At 32.6% G+C, this 24,093-nt stretch overlaps 1 protein-coding gene across 1 annotated transcript; it reads right to left on the bottom strand.

Annotated features, from left to right (window-relative positions):
- Nucleotides 1-14,397: 14,397 nt before the first annotated feature.
- LOC149558910 (seed lectin-like) lies at nt 14,398-15,540 on the bottom strand. The gene is made up of 3 exons (XM_089831108.1): nt 15,462-15,540; nt 14,907-15,217; nt 14,398-14,853 (listed from the first exon to the last, which is right to left on the bottom strand). The coding sequence occupies exons 1-3, from the start codon at nt 15,538-15,540 to the stop codon at nt 14,398-14,400; spliced, it is 846 nt and encodes a 281-aa protein (XP_089687234.1).
- Between the last annotated feature and the right edge of the window lie 8,553 nt (nt 15,541-24,093).

Genomic DNA, 24,093 nt, shown 5'->3' with positions numbered 1-24,093 from the left:
AGGAGAACTGAGAGACAAGACCTATTGCAAAGGAGAGATCAGGATGAGTGTGTGCTAGGTACAACAAGATGCCAACCAACTTTTGGTATTGGGAGAACCGAGAGACAAGACCTATTGCAAAGAGGAGATTAGGACAAGTGTGTGTTAGGTACAACAAGCTACCAACCAACTATTGGTACAAAGTAGCATCCATGGAAGGTGAAGAGAAAGAGGTAGACAAAGTGACACCAAACTAAAAAGGTGTTGGAGTAGGCTTGCAATCAAGCATGTCAAAGTGACGAAGCATGTCAAGAGCATACTTCTACTACAAAACAAAAATACCAATAGAGGACTGAATAATCTGTAGCCCAAGAAAATAGTGGAGGAAGCAAAGATCATTAATCTCAAATTGGTCCATCAATGCATGCTAAACATCTTGAAGCATAGAGAATGAGCTACCCATGAGGATAAGATCATCAACATAGAGGACAAGAATCAAAAGCTTGACTCCAAGACACTAAATGGACACTATAGGATTGGAATGGTAGCGGGTGAAGCCTTTAGAAAGTAGAAAAGAGTTCATCTTCTCATACCAAGCCCAAGGGACCTATTTGAGACCCTATAATGAACATCAAAGTCTACAAACCAAGGAGGAATCCTCCAAAAATCCCTAAGGCTGATCCATGTAAATTTCCTCAGTGAGATCAATATGTAGGAAGGCACTCTTCACATCCATCTCAAAAATAAGCCATCCTTGTGAAGCTGTGAGGAATAGGACAAGGTGAATAGAATTCATCTTGGTGATAGGGGAAATTGTCTCAAAGTAATCAATACCCTCAACCCACAAAAAACCCTTCACAACAAGATGAGTCTTTTTCTTATCAATCAAACCATTAGCAACAAACTTAGTATAATAGATCCATTTGCATTGCACTAGGTTTCTTTCCTTATGAAGAGTAGAAAGATCCCAAGTGTGATTCTTCATCAAAGAAGAATACTGATCCTCCACGGCATTGTCCCACTCTGAATGTCCTGTCATTGCTAGAAATTTCTAAGGATCATCACAAATAGCATGATTGATAAGACTAGAAACTATTGTATGAGAACGAGTGTGATGGGAAGTGGAAGTGTCACCAGCTAAAGATCTTGCAAATTGAACTATAGCCCAAGCCCATTTAGGCATCTATGGAGGATCCTGTGGTGGAGGTAAATGGGGGACACCAAGATCATCATCCTACTCATCCTAAAAATAGAATAGAAGAGAGGTGAGAGTAGTGGGAAGTGAAGGAGGTGTTGGAGGTAGGTTATGAACTGTAGGAAGCCTCTCATCAAACTAGACATCTCATCGACATAGGTCCTCTCTGGAATCAAGATCAAACAACCTATAAGCCTTAACATCCTTGCATTAGCCAACAAAAATGAGTGGTTAGCTCTTCTGTTCCATTGCTTTCCTCTAATAATCAGGTACAAATGCCCATGATGCACTCCCAAAAACTTAAAATGATGATACATCAGGCTTGACATGAGACCAAGCCTCCTCAGTAGTCATACATCAAACTGCCTTGTGAGACATTTGATTTGTATATAATTGGCACAATTGACTGCTTCTGCCCCAAAATACAAATCCATGGACCTAGGCTAAATCATACAATTAGCCATCTTTCAAAGTTTTCTATTCTTTCTCTTGGCTACATCATTTTGCTAAGGGGTGTAGGGCACTAAAAACTAATGTTGAAGACCATGTTCAGAGAAAAAATCCTTGAAAGCTTTGTTCACATACTCTCCCCCATTATCTATGTGTATCCACTAAATAGAAAGACCAAACTACTTCTCTATAAATGTCTTGAAGATGTGAAATGAATCAAAGACATTGGACTTGTACTTGAGAAAGTACACCCATGTGCATCTCAAGAAGTCATCAATGAATGTAAATACATATCTGACACCAGAAAAAGATGGAGTAGCAAATGACATGAGGTCACTATGAATCAAATCCAAAGGCACCAAAGCACGAGTGGCTCATCCATGTGGAAAAGAATCCCTATGTTGCTTGCTAAGTGCACAAGCCTAAAAACCACCATCTGTATAGGAAATCTGAGGAAGCCCAAGAATAAGTACTTGTGTAATCATCTAGTAAAGATATCTATAATTGACATGGCCCAAATGCTCATGCCAAAGTCTACTTACTGAACTAATGTCATAGAAGATTCAAATCCATCAAATCTATAGAGGCAAGATGCAGAGTCAACAGTTCCAGTAGCCACAACCATCTCAAAATAGTATAAGTCTTGGATAACCACATCATGTGGTAAGAACTCAACTGTCTTACTAGAGATAGAGTGGAAAATTTGATAGATGGAAAATAAGTTCATCAAAATTTTAAGGACAAAAAGAACATCCTAAAGAGATCTCTCGGCTAGTGCAACAGACCCAGAACCCATAACTAAAAGTTGTGATGAATTCCCAATAGAAATCTATGAGGTAGTGCAAGGAGCAAGTGAGGTAACCAACTGTAAAGTGTTTTTCATATGGTAAGAGACACCAAAATCAAGAATCTAGGTGGGCCCTAAAGTTGTAGCTCAAGCTGAAAGAGCATGACCTTTCCCTGTAGGGGGGATGAAGACTTAGGAGCTAAAATATGATGCTCCTAGATGGCTTCCTCTAAAGTCTCTAGACAATTCCAACACCTAGAAACAAGATGTCCATCCTTGCCACAAAAAATCCAGGTCTCACTTGATTTTATCTTGGTCTTGGAGCTACACTCAATAGAATTTGAAGAATATTTACCCTCAGGAGGGTTAGCTAGAGGTTTAGTATCATTTTTGGGTGTATCTTTCTTCAATTTTGCTTTCTACTTTGATTTCCCCTTAGAATTTTGAGCAACCAATGCTTGGATGGAAGAGCTAGAGTCATCCACCTATTGAAGCTTTACCTATTTCCATGTCAACTAATCACAAAATATGTCAAATGAAGGAATCATGTGTCTATCACCCAAGGCATCCATAGTGGAGTAGAAAGTGGAAGAGAAGATCTGATACTATCCTCACAACTTTGGGAGTATCAAAGAGATGCATTCATCATTTGTCTTATTTTTCCCACATCCTTGCAAAATTGTACGCAAAGATTTGAACTTCATCAAGAATTATTCAATAGTGGAAAAGTTGGCTGGTGTCAAAGAGGTCAACTCTACATCAAGCTAAAGTGCCCAGAACTCATTCACTATGCCAAAAAATGTTGGGATTTGGTCGAAATGGCCCACAAAGTGGTCAAAACATTCAAGTGAAATAGAAGACTATTTGAGATATTCAGTACAATTAATCCCATGGCCTCATCCATTTTGTTTCTATGCTAAAGAACCTCAAAAGGGCATTGTAGAATAGGTTGGTTCACATTTACACATAACCATAAGCCTCTTGACATGAGAAGCCTAGTCATTTGTGCTTTCTAGGTGTGATAGTTGTGTGGCATGAGCCACATCACAGATGGATCCAAAATTGAAAGAAAAAGATAGAAGTAGAAGGGTCTTATTCTAAAGAAAATTATAGAAAAGAAAATACCCCCCCACAATGTATAATGATATCCCTCAAGTACCAAATAAAACTATAGGAAGCATGAAAAACTGAGAAAAGAACCTAGATTTCGGATGTAGAGAAGGAGGAAATAGAAGCCTCTACTTCAATGCCAAAAATTAGAGCTCAAATGAACTTGGAATAAGATGAAACTAGAACCATTGTCTCCATCTCTAAGTCAATTTTTTGGTACTTCTTTTGGATCAAAAAAATACCTCTATAAGCTCAAGTTATGGCCAAAAAACCAACTGCTGCTCCAAAAACAAGCTCACTAGAAAATTACAGACATGGCAAAAAATTTGATGACTTTATGACCATCAAGAGGACGTCACACAAAAAATAAATCTAGCCACCAAAATAGTGACATCGACAGCCAAAAAATGATGTCACCCTACCAAAGAATGATGTCAGTAGGGGTTTGGGAGTGATGACGTTAGGCTAATGTGTGCTACCAAAATATTGATGTGTGCTACCAAAATGTTGAAGTGTGTTATCAGAATGCTGACATCACTTTCTAAAAAGGTGACATAATCCCATTGGTGGATGATGTTAGATGGGAGTGGGGTTGGGCAATGGTGCTACTGGCTGAGGTGGTGACCTAGTGGAGAATTTGATGGAATGGCAAGGGCTGCGGAGTGGCAATCGCTAGTGGGTGGCATCATAATGTCACCATGGTGGTGTGGCTAGTTGTAGTGCCAAGGGGGCAATGACACAACAGTGCTGGTACAACTCATTTTATTTTTATTTTTATTTTTTCCATCCATACAATCTGTACATCTTGCCCGAGAGGGGAAATTTTTTTTCTTGAAGCTACAATCACCAAAAATGAAATTTTTTATATTAATCCTGATTATAATGGGCCTTCTATACTCAATGGTAGTGTCCATTTAGGCCCAAATTATCCTGAAAAATTGCTCTTCCTCTTGATTGAAGAAAAAAATCACAAACAAACTGGGGTTTGTGTCTCTAAATTGTAGCTTCAAAAAATTTTCAACTAGGAAGCAACAGAGAGGCTCTAATACCATGTAGAATTTGATGAAAGCCAACTTCATAGTGCATTAAAATGACCTGTACACAAATAACCCACTGAAGAGAAACCAAAGAAGGAAGGAACAAGAGCTTAGAGAAATTCAACAAAATGAGGAAATATATTTCACAATGAGAAAATGAAATTTCTATGTTGTATGTTATAGTGAGAGAGCCTAAATATAAAGGCCTCAAGGGAGCTTCTAGAGCAAGCTAGAAAGTGCTAGGAGATAAGTGATCCACAAAAGGTGGATTACCCTCCAAGTAGGTGAGAAGATAAGTATGGTTAGGTAGGAACAAACTCTCATGTTGTCAACAACTCCTAGATGACAACTAATATCTAAATGCATTTATCTAAGTAAACATAAGTAATATCATGAATAATAAATAAATAATTATTTACTCTAACATTATTTACAAGTTTGTTGAAATTGGACATAGGGTAAGAAATGTCAATGTCACATGCAACCTAGAATGATTTTGGAGTTTATGGTTGGGGTTCAGAATTTGAGAATGAGAAGGAATTAATTTGCTATTGAGTTGTTTTCCTTTATAATATGGATAAATTTTTAAAATATACTCTTCAAATTTATAGAAGTGGTTGATTTCATGGATTCTTGATTATAGATTTAACTTTATTATAGCAAGGAATAAGATAAATACAAATCATTAAAGATGCTTTATTGTATTGTACTTGAAGTAATGTAGATTTAAAAGGTAAGGTTGACAATTAAACATGATTCAGAAGAAAGGAATTCAAATTATGATATCCCAAATAAATGGAATATAATATCCATATCATTGTTAATTTTAATTCTAACAAGACATTTAAGTATCTCAGAAATAGAACTAATAACTATTCTGTCCTCATTACTTACAATATTACAGTGGGACAATGAGTTACATTGAGGTCCTCTTCCAATAGTAAGCAAGGTTTTGAAAAAAATTGTTGATTAAAATAGTCTCTAGGTGAGGAGTGGCTTGAGAAAGTAATCAGCCACCAAAAAATGGCATTCCTCACATGTGGGAGATAATCACCCATTCATCCTCCAAGCTCCAAAATATTCCATGATAGCATTGTGGTTGTGAAGACCATTGGTAGCCCAAATTTCACATTGTCTCCTATGATGTAATATTCTCCTATCAAATCCACTCGTCACAACAATAATGGAAATAAACTATATAAAAACATCAAAGCTACATTATTTTTAATAGAATGGAGAGCCGTGAGCTAAAGAGACAAGGTATTGGACATAGTATTAGAACACCATTATTTAAAAGGCTTACCCACTACATTATTATTGAACAAAAGCTATCAAAACTTAGTATACTTAAGCTTTCAAAGAAATTGAATGTACCTTTTTAGTAGACCCATTAGAAAGACTAGAATCTCCTCACTATCTCATTCTCTGATCACCTAGAAGTTTCCTAGGAAGTTGGTATTTGAAGAAAGGAAGAGATTTAGTAAAAGAATCATTGTAGTTATGAGACAAAGAAGAGCCTTTCCTAAGATATACATAGCGCATATTATTGTACAATAGTTGGCTTTCACTATGATAGAAAAAACCAAGAACATTATGACCACAATGCAACTCCCACTTTCTATTGCAATCCCCATTTTTTTCTGACATAATGGATTGACGGTGGAATCCCTGAGTCACAATTTCGTGATTTATAGAAAAAATACTGAAGATAAAAGTTAACCCAAAGAAAAAGGAATCTAGTTTACTTTTATAATAGTCCACTTTAGGATGCCACTTGCCTCTAATCTAAAAGTCTTGTTTTCTCCCAACTCGATAGGTTTAGTTTGAGATTCACTTGGTTTTGAGAATCCTTTCATATTTTCTACTTAACAAGGCAAAGCATGTGAAGGTGGAATCTCATTTAGGCTCTCCCCCGCTATAATCACTTTAAATTCTCCATTAACAACTAAGTAAATATTTCATTCAATTAGTATAGAACTATATCATTGAATCATTATAAGCACATAACATTCATTACCATGACATACAATTAATTAATACGTATAAACATTCATCAATATTTTGTGAACAAATCAATCATATATTCACATAACATTCATTAACATGACATATAATTCATTGATACCTATAAAAATTCATCAATAATTCATGAACATATCATCATTATAATCACATAAAAATATTCAATAACATTACATAAAATTCATCAATACTACACACAATTAATTAATACTTATAAACATTAATCATTATTTGTGAACACATCAATTATTATATTCAAATAACATACATTAACATGACATATATTTCATTAATACCTATAAACATTCATCAATAATTCATGAACGCATTAGTCATTATAATTACATAACAATGTTAAATAACATGATATTAAATTCATTAATAAGAAACATTTATAAAAATTCATCAACACATTCATCATCAAACAAGGTTTTTAACATTCATTTCTTCTTTACTAAGGACTCAAAGGAAATGTAGGAGCTTGTGAAGACAGGTGCCTATTATGAGCTAGCTTCTATTAAGAAGTTGTGGTAGTTTAACCTAAGGGGAATTATTTCCTATATAATGATCAACACTAGGTTTAATAGGATTTAAATCCACCATTTCATTATTCTGAATCATTTCAAGTACACTACTAAGATTTCCATTCCCTACTATCTATTTTTCTCTACTAATAAGAGTATAATGGATTATAAAATAAAATTTTACCCTAACATTTCCTTCCACGAGGGTTTGTTATCACTCTTATATGAGTATTTTAAAGCTCAAACTCATGGAAGGGTTGTTTCCTAGAAGAAAATTTCTTCTGAGGAAATAGAGAGTTTGTACCTCTTGTCAGACATAGAGGATGGTGTAGATATGGACTTGAAAGAAGAATAGGAGGTGGAAAAAATCATGAAGGATATCTATAAGAAGAAGAAAAAGAAGCCAAGGAGAGGTTTAGAGAAAATGATAAAGTAGGAGGAGGAATCAAAGGATGAGTATAATGATGAGGAAGAGGGATGGACTTAGATAGGGAAGGCAATATGAGAGAGGAAGGACCTAGTAAGGCATAGGAAAGCAAGAAGGTGGAGATCTTAGTCAAAAGGAGAAGAGAAGGGGAGAAGGAAGCTGAGAGGGCTAACAAAAAGGGAAAGGAGGGTATATTTAAAGCTCTAGAAGAGAGGAAGGAGGAAGAGGGCTTGGTAAAAACTATGGGTTCTCTAGACAAAAGGAGTAGAAAAACTATATGGAGAAATTTCCATGCTAGTATGATAAAGATGGGGCTTGTTGGAGAACATATTAACCCGAACATGTTTGAGGAAAGGGATGAAAAAATTCAGCTGGAAGAGCTTATTGGTCCAGGCCTAGTGATTCTTAGTGACAATGTGTGGGAAATGGAGCTGAACCTCCTAAACTATGTAAGAAACAACCTCATGGACAATTTTTGTTCCATAAAATAGATATTTCATGAAATTGAGGAAATAGAGTTTAGGTTGCAGGGATAGGAAAGGTCGAAAGGGGTGGGTGAGAATGTCAAAATGAGAAAATTGAAGGCTAATGTTTTAGAGATGGAGAAAAGGGTGGAAAGGATGGAGACTACACTTCATAGCTTGACTAATTAGAGCCTTAACATTATTAAAGTTCTAAACGATAACATTATTAAATTTCAAGGGATGATGGAGGAAAATAAAAGGGGGAAGGAGGATAAGGACATAGAAGGAACTAGGGTCAATGAGGAGGAGGTGTCTTTGTAGGAGAAGAGCTAGAGTAGAAAAAGGAGAGTGGAAAAGAGAAAGAGGGAAGAGGTGGCTTCTTAGGGTGATAGTCACTCAAAAACCAATAAGGCTAAGGGCAAGGGAGAGATAGAGTTAAAGAATCAGGAGATGGCTTAAGATATTGTCCACTAATGATACTTCCTGGTATTCACTTATTCCCTTTTTTGGCCTTTTGGTTTTTGCTTTTGTTTGTTGGTCAGGTCAGACTTGTTATTTTTTCTATTGCTTAGTTGCTAGATCTAAACTCTTAGTTTTTTTTTATGTTGGTCACTAGTGGGTTTTAGGAACCCCTATAAAATACCCTTTTTACTTAATAAAAAAAATTCATTTCTTCTTTTGTTTTTTCTTTTGTTGAAGATAAAGGCTAATAGGCACATCATGGCTATCTTTGTTATTCTCATGTGGCTCTTGTGGTTCTGATCTTATGACATGAGACTTCCTCTTTTTTTTTGACGACAAGGTTAATGCACCCCTACAATAAGAAATAAACGGGTTTAATTCTAATTTTTTTTTTGATGTTATAAGTATTTCATTAATCTAAAGAATATAATAAGGATTTTTCTTTACCTAATAGTGCTACATCATCTACTCTCACATTTTGTTCAACCCCAACCTTAACATGCTCAACATTGACATCACACTCTATATACTCAAAAATTATCTCATAAAGGTTACATCAATTACAATTTAAGATGTTAAATTTTATTTATAATTACATGATTAATTTTCAATAGAAATTTAATATATACATGTATTATTGTGATGCACATAAAAGTCTTTGTCATTGTAGCATCCATTCCTTCATCATCATGAGTAAGATCTATGCTGGGAATAGTAGGCTACAATGAAATGTCACGTGCATTGTTATCATTGTTTGAAATTAACATCAAATAGATTATTTCTCATGAAGTTCTCAATTATTGCTATTATTTATTAGGCCTATTTACTTGTGTGTTAACTAGTGCATCAGGATCTTCTACATCTATTTGGCCACTAGAATTTGTGTGGTGGTAGACAATCACTATTTTATAACCTTGCTTGAAGCCAATTTGTTTGTCCTCTTATATGGGTGCTACATTAAATTCAATGCCTTGCATTTTTTTCATAATATTATCAATATTGAATGTATTTCTTATTTGTAATTTTATATATTAAAAAATTGATATTAAATTTCATTTACTGCTACTTACAAGGCATGATTGAATTTTAATATATCCACCAAAGCAAAGATGGTGTTGACCAACCTTCTCTTTCCTAGCTTGTGTTGCCTTTGATGTTTCCTACAGTTTGTATATGTAAACTTTGAAATATGTTAGAAATATGTTAGATTTAATCAAATTCAAATTGATAAAATTTAATTTGAAAGATATGTGTAACATATACCATATGCATTTTCCCATGAGAAAGTAGTTGTAATTATATTGATATTGCATAACATCATAGAGAAAAACAACTATACAAGTACTTGATGGACATACATAATGTGGAAGTACATTTTAAACTTTTTCTTGCATGTAACTTTTATAGATTTGTGTTGTTGTGCTATTGTCTGAGTGGTGAAGATTTTGTATTGTTGTTGAATGGAGTGAAAGGTTTTGAACACCTTAGTCATTGGAATTTGATACACATATATGTGTGATACAAATAAAATTTCAGGCATAGAATTTTGGTGATTGACATTATGATTTGATGTTATTTGAGCCATGAATTAACAAAGAAATAGGTAGTTGATTTGCTAATACTCTAGATTTGTTTTAGAGTTCACTAGTATAAGCGAATTATTACAAGGCATACTTATAGATAAAATCTACATGATAACACACATATAGAAGAAGCGACTAGTTTTATCTTTCAAATTGAATATAATATTACAATGGTTATATTTAGGGTTTAATTAACTGATATAATTGTAGTATTGAGTATAGTTCAGAGACCTAGTCAGTATTGTATTGATATCAAAATCTCATATTATTTTATTTGGACATAGAGTGTAAGATTTTTTTTAATGTGAATTGAGACATAATATGATTCTTAAATAAATGGTAATGTAACTAAGTTGATGCTCAAATTGTAATGTGGTTGGTGCTCAAATAGAGATTGTTAAGTTGCTTTGGGTTGGTGCTCAAATAAGGTTAAGGACTTAATGCTAAGTTTGTGTAACTAGTGGCTTACATTGTGAAAAAGTTGATTTTTTTAAGAGGAGAAGGTCTTGATGATTCCTTAGGGTTGAAACCCTTAAAGCTATATTGGTTTCAGATTTTTGAGGTTGGATTAGGATGATAGTTCCTAACAACAATACTCACTATGTTTGTATTCCAACTTTATTCCTTCCAAGTACGAACTAGGTTGTGGCCGTGAAAGTATAAATATAGATTCCAGTCAAGGACAAGAAGTGTATGACTTAGAAATGATTATAAATGGTAAACTTACACACTATAATATCCCTAAGTTTTTAGGATGGTCCCATAGAAAGGGGGAAAGGATTTTGGTATACAAATTATTCTAAGATATTTAATCAATACATTACTTAGATCTGTCCAAAGCATACAAGGAAATCTATAAGAAAATTATAATCAATGATACTAAAAGTAGCAAATGCATCAGCCTCTTAACTAAAGATCACTAATTTGTGCATAATTATATTAATAATACCACATACCTATTTTTTTAGGTGGTGGGTTAATTCCTTTATCTCTTAGCCTCATCTCTTTTGCATCTTCAATGATTTCATTCCACTCTAGCTATGGCACCATAGGAGAATGCTCATACTTTGGGTTGAGCTTTAGAGCCCTTCTGTACTAGTCTCTCACAATCGTTACATGTTTGCAAGCATTCTTTAGAATTTGGGCTTTCTTCAAAATATTTTTACCAAAGAACTCCTCCATAGTTTTTATGAGCTGATCTTTTAATTTAGTGGCTTACTCATTCCATCTTTTAACAAAAAAAAAAATTATTAGATAAAAAAAATTAGTTCACACTATGTATGTTGAATATATTACAACAAATGGATGAATAGAAAAATGTAGCAACCAATTATATCAAGCTATGTACTTTTTACGTAATGTGGACCCAAATATCTTCAATGTTAAATCTTAAAAAGTTTCATAAAAAATATTTTTTCTTGCAAAATCATCACAAGATCATTAATTGAAAATGAGTTATGAATAAGTAAACTACAATTACACTCTAAATAATTATAAGTTTAAAGTACATAGAAGCTTAAGAAATTTTAAGGGAGTCATATCTTTCTCGACCATCAACACTAATGCCTCCAATAATCTAGTACAAGTAACATGGTCTCCTCCATGAAATGTTGGTAAATTATCACCAGTACTAGTATCAGTTCTATGACTATGAGAAGGTGTAGCTATTCCTATTAAAAGTCAATCAAGATCATACTATACTAAAATGAACAAGAAATTAAAAATCAAATCATATTTAACACATAATAAAATGTAGCAAAACAAGGATTTACCATCTCTAGTTACAATAGGTGTGGATGTTTGCATGCTCCTTGTTGCCAATCCTACAATTGGCAATCTCAGAGTGCTGACCATCCTCATGGAAGTAAGAATATGGAAATCATTAGCAACTAAAAACATAATATCTCTCTCTCTCTCTCTCTCTCTCTCTCTCACACACACACACACACACACACACACACACACACACACACACACAGTGTATTATCTTTTTTGAAATATTGATTTCAAAAACATGACAAGAGTAGTATTAAACTATCAGTAATAACCATGAAAAAAAAATGTCCATTTTGATGATTGAGAACTAAAATCACATACCTATATGACCTACATTGGTGCCCTCACCAGGTGGAACGACTTGATTGGTCTAAAAAATTCTTATAAAAAAAATACATATTGTGGTTCATGATCCATAAATTAGTATAAAACATAAATCTTTATTGAACTATTGTCCTAGTTAAAGACTCATTGCTTCTTACTTCCAAGTAGCATGCTCTATGACACAATTCTTTTCTTGAAGCCTATTTCTCTTTTGTTGGATTTGGATCCATCACAAGCACATGAATTTGTAGATTGATGGTCTTGAGGGTTTTTTTCTATAGGGTTACAAAGTCACTACTATATACGATGTCATCATTACACAATACTATGGCTACCATATAAGGAAGAAATTGTTCTTGTATAATATGTTTTTTTCCCTTTCCCTATGAATCAAATCGTGACAAAAATTATTAGTAAAACAATCAAAATTTAAGTCCAAAACCTTAACCAAAGCAACATAATAATATGACATTTTGTAAAATGACAATTGCATAAATTCTTATATAGAAGGTTTACCTATACTAAAGAAGGGGTGGAGGCGGGGGGGCGTGTTAAATTAGTTATCCAATTAAAACATTTATCAACCTTAATACAATTACACAAGATTTGTTAACTAGGGAAACCCTATAAGAGAGAAAATCTCAATTTGAATGAAGCCCACAAAGGTATATTGATATACATATTCCTTGTTAGAGGATTGACCCTGTTAGGAGTCTATAAACATATTCAGTACATAAGAGTCCCTATTATGAGACTTAGAATACCTATTAGGAGATTCCAATCCTGTTAGGAGTCTATAAACATATTCAGTACATAAGAGTCCCTATTAGGAGACTTAGAACACCTATTAGGAGATTCCAATCCTGTTAGGAGTTGTGCTAACACTATTAGGAGTTGTAGAAGGCAAAGGACCCACTATCCAAATAGCTTATGGGACAAGACCAATGAAGTTCACTATCCAACTGATCTCTCAACTATTCCTTAGAGAATAATTGTTCATACTATGCTTTAATCCCTTTCCTCTATCTTGCAAACCAACTTTGTAGACTAGGAAACAAACCTCAGATCCAAATCTCAAACCTTGGATCTCAAAATAAGACCTTGATAATGAAGTTCTCTCCAACTTCACTCTTCTTTGCTTATATTTTCATATCAACTTGTTTCTTTTCTATTACAATATTTTTTCTTCATGAAATCATTAATACAATCAAAGAAAAATGCCATTCCCTTATACCAAATCCATCAAACAATTCCATGAGTTGGCTATTACACCTTCTTAATTAATTAATCTAGGACCTCATTAAGAAAATGTTATACATAACGATAACATGAATCAGTCACCTTTTAACTTGAATAACTTTCTATACATCTAATATTATGATAAGAAATCTTAGCAAAATCATCTTCAACATGTCTTCTACATGCCTTTAACCTTGCTTCTCAAAATAACAACTTTACTAAGAGGTATAAAAAGTTTACCGAAACATGCTTCTATAAAGTCTATCTTAGAATACTTTTTACCAAAACTTTCATATCTTCTTTTAAACATAATATATTTTGCTTCTAAGGTTAGCTTCATATCCTAGATAGTTAGTAGTGTCTCTTGTTAACCTCATTAGTGAAAATACTCAATGATCTATCTGTACCAACTTTATCTTTACTATTGATCTTCTGTTAGATACCACAGAAAATTGCTATGTTTGCATCAATGGAAAACATAGTCATGAATGTAACATATCATCATAATAATGATCTAATAATGTTTCTACAATAATACTCCATAGGAGCATCATCAACATTCATGATTCCAACAATCTCACCCTATGGCATTGATGGAAACATAGATGAAAAAAATATCAAGTTCTAAGAATACTAATTGTTAAAAACTGTTATCCTTTCTTTTCAAATACTCTTCATCAATCATTCTCCCCCACTGATATACCTCAATGTGCTCTATATCAAAGTGTTTTTCATGTAGTAATTTCTCCCCCATTGACATCAATGTCAAAGGTTTCAACAACCATCCATCTCTGCAACAACTATCTCTAACCTACTCAAGTGTCCAAACACACTGTTCAAAACAACATCCATCAAGAGTCCTAGATGACTTTGTCCATCACAAATACTCACCAATATAGAAAGCATCAACATTTAATCTAGAAAAACCACAGTGCTCTATATCACTATACTGATGCATTCTTGCATCATCTATTTTGATGTAGGTAGGAAAATAAACCCTAGCTTACCTCCTAAACACTCAAAAGTCTCCTTGGGAAGAGGCTTGGTGAAAATATTTATAATATCCTCTTTGGTACTTATATACTCCAATTCCGACTTCCCACGAATATTCAGAAGTAAAATTCCAAACTTTTATGGTGTGCGTCTTTGTGTACTCTCCAGTGGCATCCGAGAAGCCAATATTGATGTACTCTGGTAGACAGTTGCTCAGATCTATTGTGTGGTTAAATAGAGGGATTTTGGGTTTAGAAGAATTATACCAGAGAAAGAAGTGCAGAACCTTTTCTACACCGTCATAATCCACCCAGGCCTCCCATGTCGCGTTTGTGAGATTTTGGTGTGTAGAGCGTTTGAATAGACTGGATGTATTGAGGGGAAAAATGAACTTCGATAAAATGCTATTGACGTCGATCCCAACATGATTGTCATCAGGATCCCAATCGTTGTTGTATGTATCAAACTCCACAGCAACCATCTGATAAGATGATTTTTTAAAGCTTTCCTCATTAAACAAGCCAAGAAATCCACCATAAGAGTCCTCTGGTGGTTCTGTTCGAATGGTGCCATGAAGAGCGCAAGTCCATCTCCATGATTATCGTATATTTTGTTGTTGAGATCAATATTGAATTGAAAGTAAGTTGAAAAATTGGCCAGAGCCCCAGTAGACCTATTCCATAGCGGAATACGGTCAGTATAATACGCCCAGCCAGAACTGTTCTTAAGGTTCCCTGATGCTTCATTTCGTGTAAGCTGCAGGGCTCCTTGATTACTCTCTTGATATGTGGCATCATTTTTCCTTTCTATACCTGTTAGAGGAGGGAAGCTAAAAGTAACGTTTCCTGCATGCAATGATAATAGGAAAAGAGCAACACAGGATAAGAAAAGGAAGGCCCGTGTAGGGTAAGTGAATTTAGCCATCCTAATATGTGATTTAGAGGGTCTCTGAGGGTAATTTGTTAGCAATTATATTTTGTAGTGCCTTTCATAGGAAGAAGGCTATTGCAATTGTTCGGCCGATTCCATTTCGAGATAGGAACGAACACATAGGCCTCTCTCTTCATTATTATCTTACATGATTAGGACCTGCCGATTCGTTAGTCGGGATGGACCTTCGACGGCCTGTAGGTTTCCCATCTCTCCTTAAGGAATGATGGTCTCCCATGTAATGAGAAGCTCCATGGTGAAAATTGAATTATTCTATTTAAATAGAAATATATGAGAAAAGAATAGACTCACTGAAAGAAATGTTGGAAGATTAAGGACTCATTGGTTTTTCCTATATTCTAAAAAAAAATTAAGTGGAAAGAAAATTTAAACTTATTTGCATAAGAAATGATGGCAAGTCAAGGTCCTCCCTAAATGATCTACAAAAAGTTTACTTAGACCTTGTAAAGTCTAGTTGGCAACTATTAGTATTTAAACATTAAACCAAATTTCCCCTTTTTTTATTGACCAACCACTAGTTATGAAAATAAGAGGAAAGGTCAAAGAACCATACAATGTGGTTTGAGATCTGTCTCATACTTCATTCATGTGATAATTCTATAAGAGGTTCTTCTTGCAACCACCTATACCATGTGCTTCCCCTCAACATATTAAAGCCAAGTCAAGTAATGACCAAACTTTGTGTCAAGAGTTTGTCTTACCATTGGCTTGAACAATATGGTATTCATGCTTTCAATAAAGATTATGACACAAAATGTGAATGGGATATAAGTAAAATGCATAAATGTTTTGTTGATCAAATGCTACAATCTACAGTAAAATACAAGCTCACCATGCTTAACTAACCAAGGCAGACTATTGTCTAGCATACAGATGTCTATCTAGTATGTAGAGGTAAGGCTTTTAAAATTCAGTAGTTGATCTTCCAACAAATGGTGCAAACATGCTACTGCAGAATTTGTCTGCAACCGAGCTTTAAACTTGGATATCCAAATAAACAAAGCCATCATAGTAGCTAAAACTTAAAAAAGCATGACATTCAAGGAAGTAATTGTCATAGCTAGATTCAATACAACCAAAAATTTGCAAAAGAAGTAGTCATCAATAATTATATATAGTTACAAAACAATAAGAATTTATTAACCAATCCATTATATAGTTTATCAAACATCCAAGTTTAGATATATAAACATAGATACACATGTACAATTATAATTAATTTATATATTTATAATGCATGATACATTAATTTTTATTAATAAGTAGTAATCTTTTTAATAGATAGATCATTTTTAATATATAAAATTTTAGATTATACTATTTTTCATGTTATATTGACTGATCAATATTATTGTATTGTTGTTATGCATCTTTTGAGAATAGACTTATGGGAAAATAATTTTTCATTGCTTGATAATAAAAGAAAGTTTAAAATTATAGGTATCATTTAGTTATGTATTTTTATAGAACAAAATTTATGAAAAATAATTCTTAAAAACTTTGTTAGAGTAGAAACTACATGGTCTCTACCTTGTCTTGTGATGTATGTAAGAAGTAGGTCCTAGGCCTTGATATAATCTCTAACATTTTGTTCAAATTTTCTCAAATTTATAAATTTCAACCTTATATTAAAATATATTAGAAAAGTTCAATTAGATCTATCAACTAAGTCTGAAAGATTAATACACATTTAAATGAAATGATGCATCAGGAAATTTAAATTTTATATTTAAGAATGTCTTTTAATTTTTATAAATTTTATTCTACTTATAAATCTCAATTTTAACGTCTATCAAAATATGAAGAAAATAAAAAAAAATATTTCATGAAATGTTATCTATTTTCTCCTTAATATTTGAAGTTAGGTTTTACTATTAAATTTTTAAATCAAAGATTAGAACATTATATAAATAATTTTAAGAAGTTATAAGTTTTTTGTTAAAAGAAATTAAATGCGTAGAATTATGTCAATAAGAAAGAATCAAACAAATCTTCTTCTCTTTCAAATACCAATTTATTGCTATATATGCATAGCTTAATTCTTGTCATTTTGATACTGACCATTTTTTATCCTTACATTATAGAGATCAGAAAAAAATTAACTATTGATGCTCAACAAAATAATTCTGAGAACACTATCACAAGCCCACTTCTTCCGAACGACTTGGTGCAATCAAGCCAAATTATTCAAACTTATTTGGATAGATTGGGAACAATCATTTTTGAGTCTTGTAAAAAAATTCCAGATCAAATTCATAATGCGAGCTTTCATGTTCGAGGTGTCCAAGATTCTCAAATCTTGTAGATGGGACAATATACAAAGGAAATTCATGACGCATGGAAGAAATCATTTGCGTTCTTTGAATTTATGAAAGACATCTGCTATGATGAAGAGCACATGGATGGCGAAAATAACCTTTTCCTCACTGATGAATTCCACATGTTTTTGCATCACTATAATGAAATCTAGGAGTCATATTATTTGACATTATCAATTTTTTTTATTAATTTGTTTGTTCGACTTATCAATTTTGATGAACGTATGTTATTTTTCCTTTGTCTTAAATAAATTTAGTATTATACATACAAGACTATTTGGTATTTATTATATTTGTAGATCTTATCTACACAAAAAAGTTCCTCCTATATGTATTTGTGAATTGTTAAACTATTAATTAGAAATGAATAAATATCTATCTTATCTAAAGTGCAATGCCACTAAATTAATGCGATATTTTAAACCAATTTTATAAAAAATAATTTACTAAATCTACTGTTTTTTTAATGTTTGGTTACCAATTTATTTCATAGAAATGAATAAATCAAGAATGAATTTCCAATCGGATCAAGAAAGAAGACAATTTCAAATGGATCAACAAAGAGCATACCAGAGAGAATACCAGAGAGAGTATCGTAGACGAAGACAAGAACAAATGACACAAGCTGAAAGAGAAGAAGAAAGAAGAAGGAAAAATGAAGTCCGACAACTAAATTATGCTAGAAGAAGGGCAGGATTGCTAAAACAAGAATTGGAATTACAAAATAGGGATAGAATTACTCGTCAACGAACATCCGATGAAGTATCTCATTTTGAAACACAAGGGAGACATGAAGTTGATTTTGAATCAAGTGAGAGGTACAATCAAGAATTACCTATATTTGTGGAAATGAGTCACCAGAATGAAAATTCAAGAACAACATGATAAGGAGACATCGTGCACAAAACTCATCGTCAGTGTTTGTGAAAAGAAACTTTAAAGACATGCCCATTACCATCCATGATTTGCGACAACATATGGAAAACACACCCCACTCCAATCTAGAAAATAAATTTATGTGGTTTGGGACATCATTAAGGGGAACACGGTCATATTGGACTAAATCTTGTGCAGAATTGACAGATTTGCTTCATCAAATTGGTACTCCTACAATATTTTTCACATTAAGTGCAACAGATATTTATTGGCCTGATTTGCATTCACTTATGCTAGGAACAATGCCAACTGATCCACAAGAACCTTAGAATTGGAGAAGACAAAATATTATTGACTATACTCACATAGTTGCACACTATATGCAATTAATAAACTCAATGTTTAGAAAAGAGATTCTAGAAAAGGGAATGATTGTCAAGGACTTTTGGTGTAGATATGAATGGCAACATACGGAGTCCTCGCACATACATGGATTCATATGGATTGAAGGAGCACCTAATGTGGATAAAATTTACTGGTCAAATGAGGAGGAATGAAGAAGTGCTGAAAGATATTTTCACTCCATTGTTCATGCATGGAACCCTCGAAATGATCCTCATCAATGAAATATATAGGCATGTTAATCAATTTATATATATTCATGTAATGTGATATTAATTAGTGTACTTATCTTTTCTTACCTTCAATTGTAGGCATTGGTCAATTTTCAACAACATCCATGTCTCAAAAACACAAGACAGCTTGCAGAGGTGGATTTGGACCGTGACTATGAGGAAATATTAAATTGTGTGGAGCGACACACGATTTGTAAGGAGGGTGCATGCCTATGAAAAAAAGGGAAAGATGGTTTGCAGGTAATTATTTCATCCCAATGAATATTTACTAAATATATATAAATAATTACTACAAAATGACAGAGCTTAATATAATATTTCTTACATGGAGTGTAGGTATAATGCTCCTTGGCCATTAAACCTTTGGGGATCAAAATTATATGAAGACATGGAAATAGGGGAAAAGAAATTTGAACCAATGAGAAATTATGATAGAGTCAATTCACATAATCGCCACATACTACAATTATGGAGAGCAAGTATAGATTGGTAACCTGTTCTTTCCAAATATGCTGTCATAAAATATATTGCCAAGTATGCAACAAATGTAGAGAAAAGCTCAGAAACATACCAGCAAATGTTGATGCGTCTATCCAATATGAAAAATCCAGATGATTTAGTAGCACGGGCATATAGGAGGCTTCTAACTAAGACAATTGTAGAAAGAGACATTGGTACTCAAGAAACTTCCCATATGTTATTAGAGCTTCCATTAGTGGAGTGTAGTAGAAGATTTGTCAATCTAAATGTCTCACTTGAGATGTTCAAACCTGCAACTCTAAATAATGAAAATGAAAATGATGAAGAGAATAATAAAGAACAAACAAAATATTTCATTGATGGTTATAAAAAAAGGCCATTATGTATGGAAGGTGTTACATTAATTAATGTAGCTAGATCATGGATATATAATCCTAAGAGGAAAAGAGACAACAAATGGGAGCCTACGGGAAAAGCTGCAATTGTTAGAGTATTTCCTAGGTTTGTATCTATCCCTTCAAGTGAATCAGGTAAATGGATTGAGTTTTATTTATCAGAGTTACTTCTCTACAAGCCATTCTGTGATATTGAATGGGATATTGGTCATGATGATGCCTCTATCATACAAAGTTGGGAGACATTCACTTACAACCCTTGGCATGTTCAACGTATAATGTCTGCAGAAAATGTTAAAAACCCAAATGATTATGAAATTGAAGACAATGAAGATGTCCATATAAATACTACAAAACATGAATGGGAGATTATATCTAGGTTGCACCAGGGTTAAAATATACATTGCTTAGAAATAGACATGTTGAGGAGAAGAGATGTTGATAGACAAACAAATTGGTCTATTGATTATCAAGGAGAAGAGTACACTTCCAGAGCAATCAATTTCATAAGTAACATGAAGAATCATGGGTGCCTTATCTATGATGAAATTCTTCAATGCATAAACTACATGACCCTTGGTGAGAAACAAAAAAAGGTAGTCAACATAATCATGACGCACTACCAAAGAAAGCAAAATGCAGAACCATTGTTTTTGATAATTCAAGGAATAACATGAACAGGAAAATAATATCTAATTGGCGCCATTAGTCAATCTCTTCAAAATGTGGCAATGCCATCCCATTCTACACTTCTATTACTTGCACCAATAGGAGTTGCAACATTCAATGTAGGAGCTTCTACAATTCATTCAAAATTGAAGATACCAATAAGAGATTTTTCTCAACTGGAAGGAGCAAGACTCACAAGTTTTCAAAAGGAAATGACACATATAAAATATATTTTGATTGATGAAATGAGCTTCATTGGTCAAAACATGTTGGAAAATATAGATTCATGATTGCACCAAGCATTCCCACAATTTGTACATATAAGCTTTGGAGGTAAACATTCTATTTTTGCATCATGAATAGCTAACTCATGTGTGAAGTATACTATATTTGAATCAAATTTATGAATTAATACATAGTTTTTAAAATAATTATTTTCGTCAATTGTATTTTAGGTGTATCTATAATATTGGTGGGAGATTTGGGCTAGTTGCCTCCTGTCAATGATAGAGCAACATATGACAAAAATGGGGGCACAAAGTTGCTATGGCAAGAATTCAAGATTGTTGTCACATTAGATAATATATTTAGACAAGATGGGGAAGATATTGACCAACAAAGATTTCGACAACTTTTGACGAATCTAAGAGATGCAAACCCACAAATTGATGATTGGAGGTTGCTAATGTCAAGGACCCCTATCAACATGGATGTTGCAACAAATTTTGAATTTGATAATGATCATTTTTTCTCAGCAAATGAAAATGTTCATGCTCATAATAAAAAAATGCTACATTCATTGAAGCATCTCGTTGCACGTTGTGTTGCACCAAAAGCAAGTACTATTAATACAATAGATGACTGTTCAAATGATGAGCTTGATCTAGAGTTGTTAATATGTAAGGATTCAAGGGTCATGCTAACTTCAAATGTATGTATAGAGGCTAGTCTTGTAAATGGGGCTCTTGGATACATTTGAAAAATTGTCTACAAGCAAGGTAGTGCTCCACCTGAGCCTCCAACATATGTGATGGTTGAGTTTGATGGTTATTCAGGGTTACCATTCAAAGATCATAATCCAAAGACAATTCCAATACCACCAATACAGAAGGGTTGAATACTTCAACTGCCATTGAGGTTGGCATGGGCATTAACTATTCACAAATATAAGGGATTGACTCTTCCTAAAACAACAATTGATATAGGACCAAGAGAAAGAGCAGGATTGACATTTGTGGTAGTTTCACGTGTAAAATCTCTCCAGTGTTTGAGAATAATGCCTCCTTTCACATATGGTTGTTATGAGAAAATGAAAAAGGGTAGTCAAATTTCCAAGCGCAAGGATGAAGAAAATAGACTTTAAGTGCCTTGAAGATAGTTGATGTGATATGTTATTCTTAAATGTTGTGTCTATAAAAATCTTTTTGAACACATTAGTATTTTGTTTGTAACACTTCCTACTATATTCCATGTTTTAAAAATGTCTCTATTATACAATGATAAATGATAAAAATAACTTTCTTCATTTTAATTTATTCTATTTTGAGAAATCCTATCTTTTTTTCATGATATTTTATTTTTATAGATCTTAATTAATTGTAAAGATGTATTAAGTAATAATTATATCTTAACTAATTCTACTTATGTTTTAAGTAATTATTGTACTGATTCATTCATTGATATCACTTTATGTTTACAAATTATATTTACTTTTGCTGCAATGTCTGTTAATATTTGATGACAATATTATGGATAACTTTTCTTTATTTAAACTATTAATAAAAGATTCATTATATAATTTGAAGGAAAAAAATTAATGAATATAATTTACTTATTCTAATTATCATTCGATATTAATTTGGTTTTTTGTCATAATTTTAAAATTAGTGAACTAAACTTTATTTGTATTGCCTTCATTTGGTCTATATTTAAGTATAACTACTACATTTAATTTGTGTGTTCTGTATTTGATTATATCTTATAATGGTTTTATATTTTTTTTTATTGATATTTGTTTAAAATTTTGCAGCATATCATTTGAGCTATGGATTCTTCTATTGGAGAGTCAAATATCATTGTTATGAGTTCTGCTACTTCCATAACCTCAAATAATTTCTTTGAGATTGATTTAGATAAATGTAAACGAATAATCCGGGAATCGTGCTCACATATAATCAATGCTTTGGAGGATGCTGCATTGTCAATTGATACTGTTGATGAACTAGAAATAATGGAAATGGTAGATGTTGCCAAAGTTATGTGTGACACATCTGCAAAAACAAATGCATTTCCAAAAATGATGAAAGAAGTCTACCACGATCATTGTTCTAATAAAGGTCGCAACACCATCCTTATCACTAAGCAATATGTGATGCAGCTACATCATTATGGAGAAATGTTCTTTTTTTAGTTTCTTCTCATATTTCCTATACTTCATCTGAATACTTCTACTTGGGCTTATATTTCCTATTTCATCTATGTAATTTTTATGAACAACATGAATAAGTTATTTTCACTATTTCATCTATGTGAATTTTGTGAACAACAAAATAAATAAATAAATTCCACTCTTCAAATGATGTTTAAAGGTACACTTACGATATTTGATGTTACATTTTCTATGCATAATCATCAACACTAATAATAATATTTATGGAATTGCTGACATTGATATGTATATTATGTATAAAATTTATGCTCTTATTCATATGTTAGATGCCATATTATCTATGCACAATCATTAAAACTAATAATAAACTGTATAAAAATATAAAATTGATACTGACCCTTTACAAAATTAACATTTTATCAAGTCATTCAAAAATAATTATTCAAATGCATTATGCCAAATTTTATTTTGATATTTATTAATAATTAAAGTTATTAATTCTAATAATTAAATAACTTTAATATATCAAAATAATATTTTTAAAAAATAAAATAATAATAGAAAAATAAATATAATATATTTAAACAAATAACATTATTAATTGTGCGTCGTGTCTACTACTAGCTTATATATTTTTTTATATATATAAAAAAGCTGAGAGTTATCCTTCTCGAGGCACCTATTTTCATAATCTAACTAAGTGCAATAGGCGCCTCGAGAAGGATAACTCTCAGCTTATATATATATATATATATATATATATATATATATATATATATATATATATATATATATATATATAAGCTAGTAATATTATGATCCGCGATTCCCTATAAACTGAGGGAAGCAAGTTAGCGTGGTGGGGTTTGGGTAATGTCAAGTTGTACATTTCATTGTGAACTTGAAACAAAATGTCAAATGTGAGAGGGTTTTCAATTTGTGAAGACCAAGTTAACTATTCTAGATTATCAATAATTGAAATATATTAAAAAATAAATTATAAATTAT

The sequence above is a fragment of the Cupressus sempervirens genome, chromosome 5 (genome assembly GCF_028749045.1).
Source record: "Cupressus sempervirens isolate cs-2001-9-10 chromosome 5, ASM2874904v1, whole genome shotgun sequence".
Lineage (NCBI taxonomy): Eukaryota > Viridiplantae > Streptophyta > Pinopsida > Cupressales > Cupressaceae > Cupressus > Cupressus sempervirens.
The sequence above is the reverse complement of the archived record's forward strand: the minus strand, read 5'-3'. Positions and strand labels throughout refer to the sequence as shown.

Excerpts from the sequence above, each read along its gene's own strand:
- LOC149558910 (XM_089831108.1), bottom strand. The coding sequence starts at position 15,540 with ATGGGAGACCATCATTCCTTAAGGAGAGATGGGAAACCTACAGGCCGT. Across the intron at positions 15,218-15,461 it reads CCCGACTAACGAATCGGCAG|GAAACGTTACTTTTAGCTTC; the intron begins GTCCTAATCATG and ends CATTGCATGCAG. Across the intron at positions 14,854-14,906 it reads ACCACCAGAGGACTCTTATG|ATGGTTGCTGTGGAGTTTGA; the intron begins GTGGATTTCTTG and ends TCATCTTATCAG.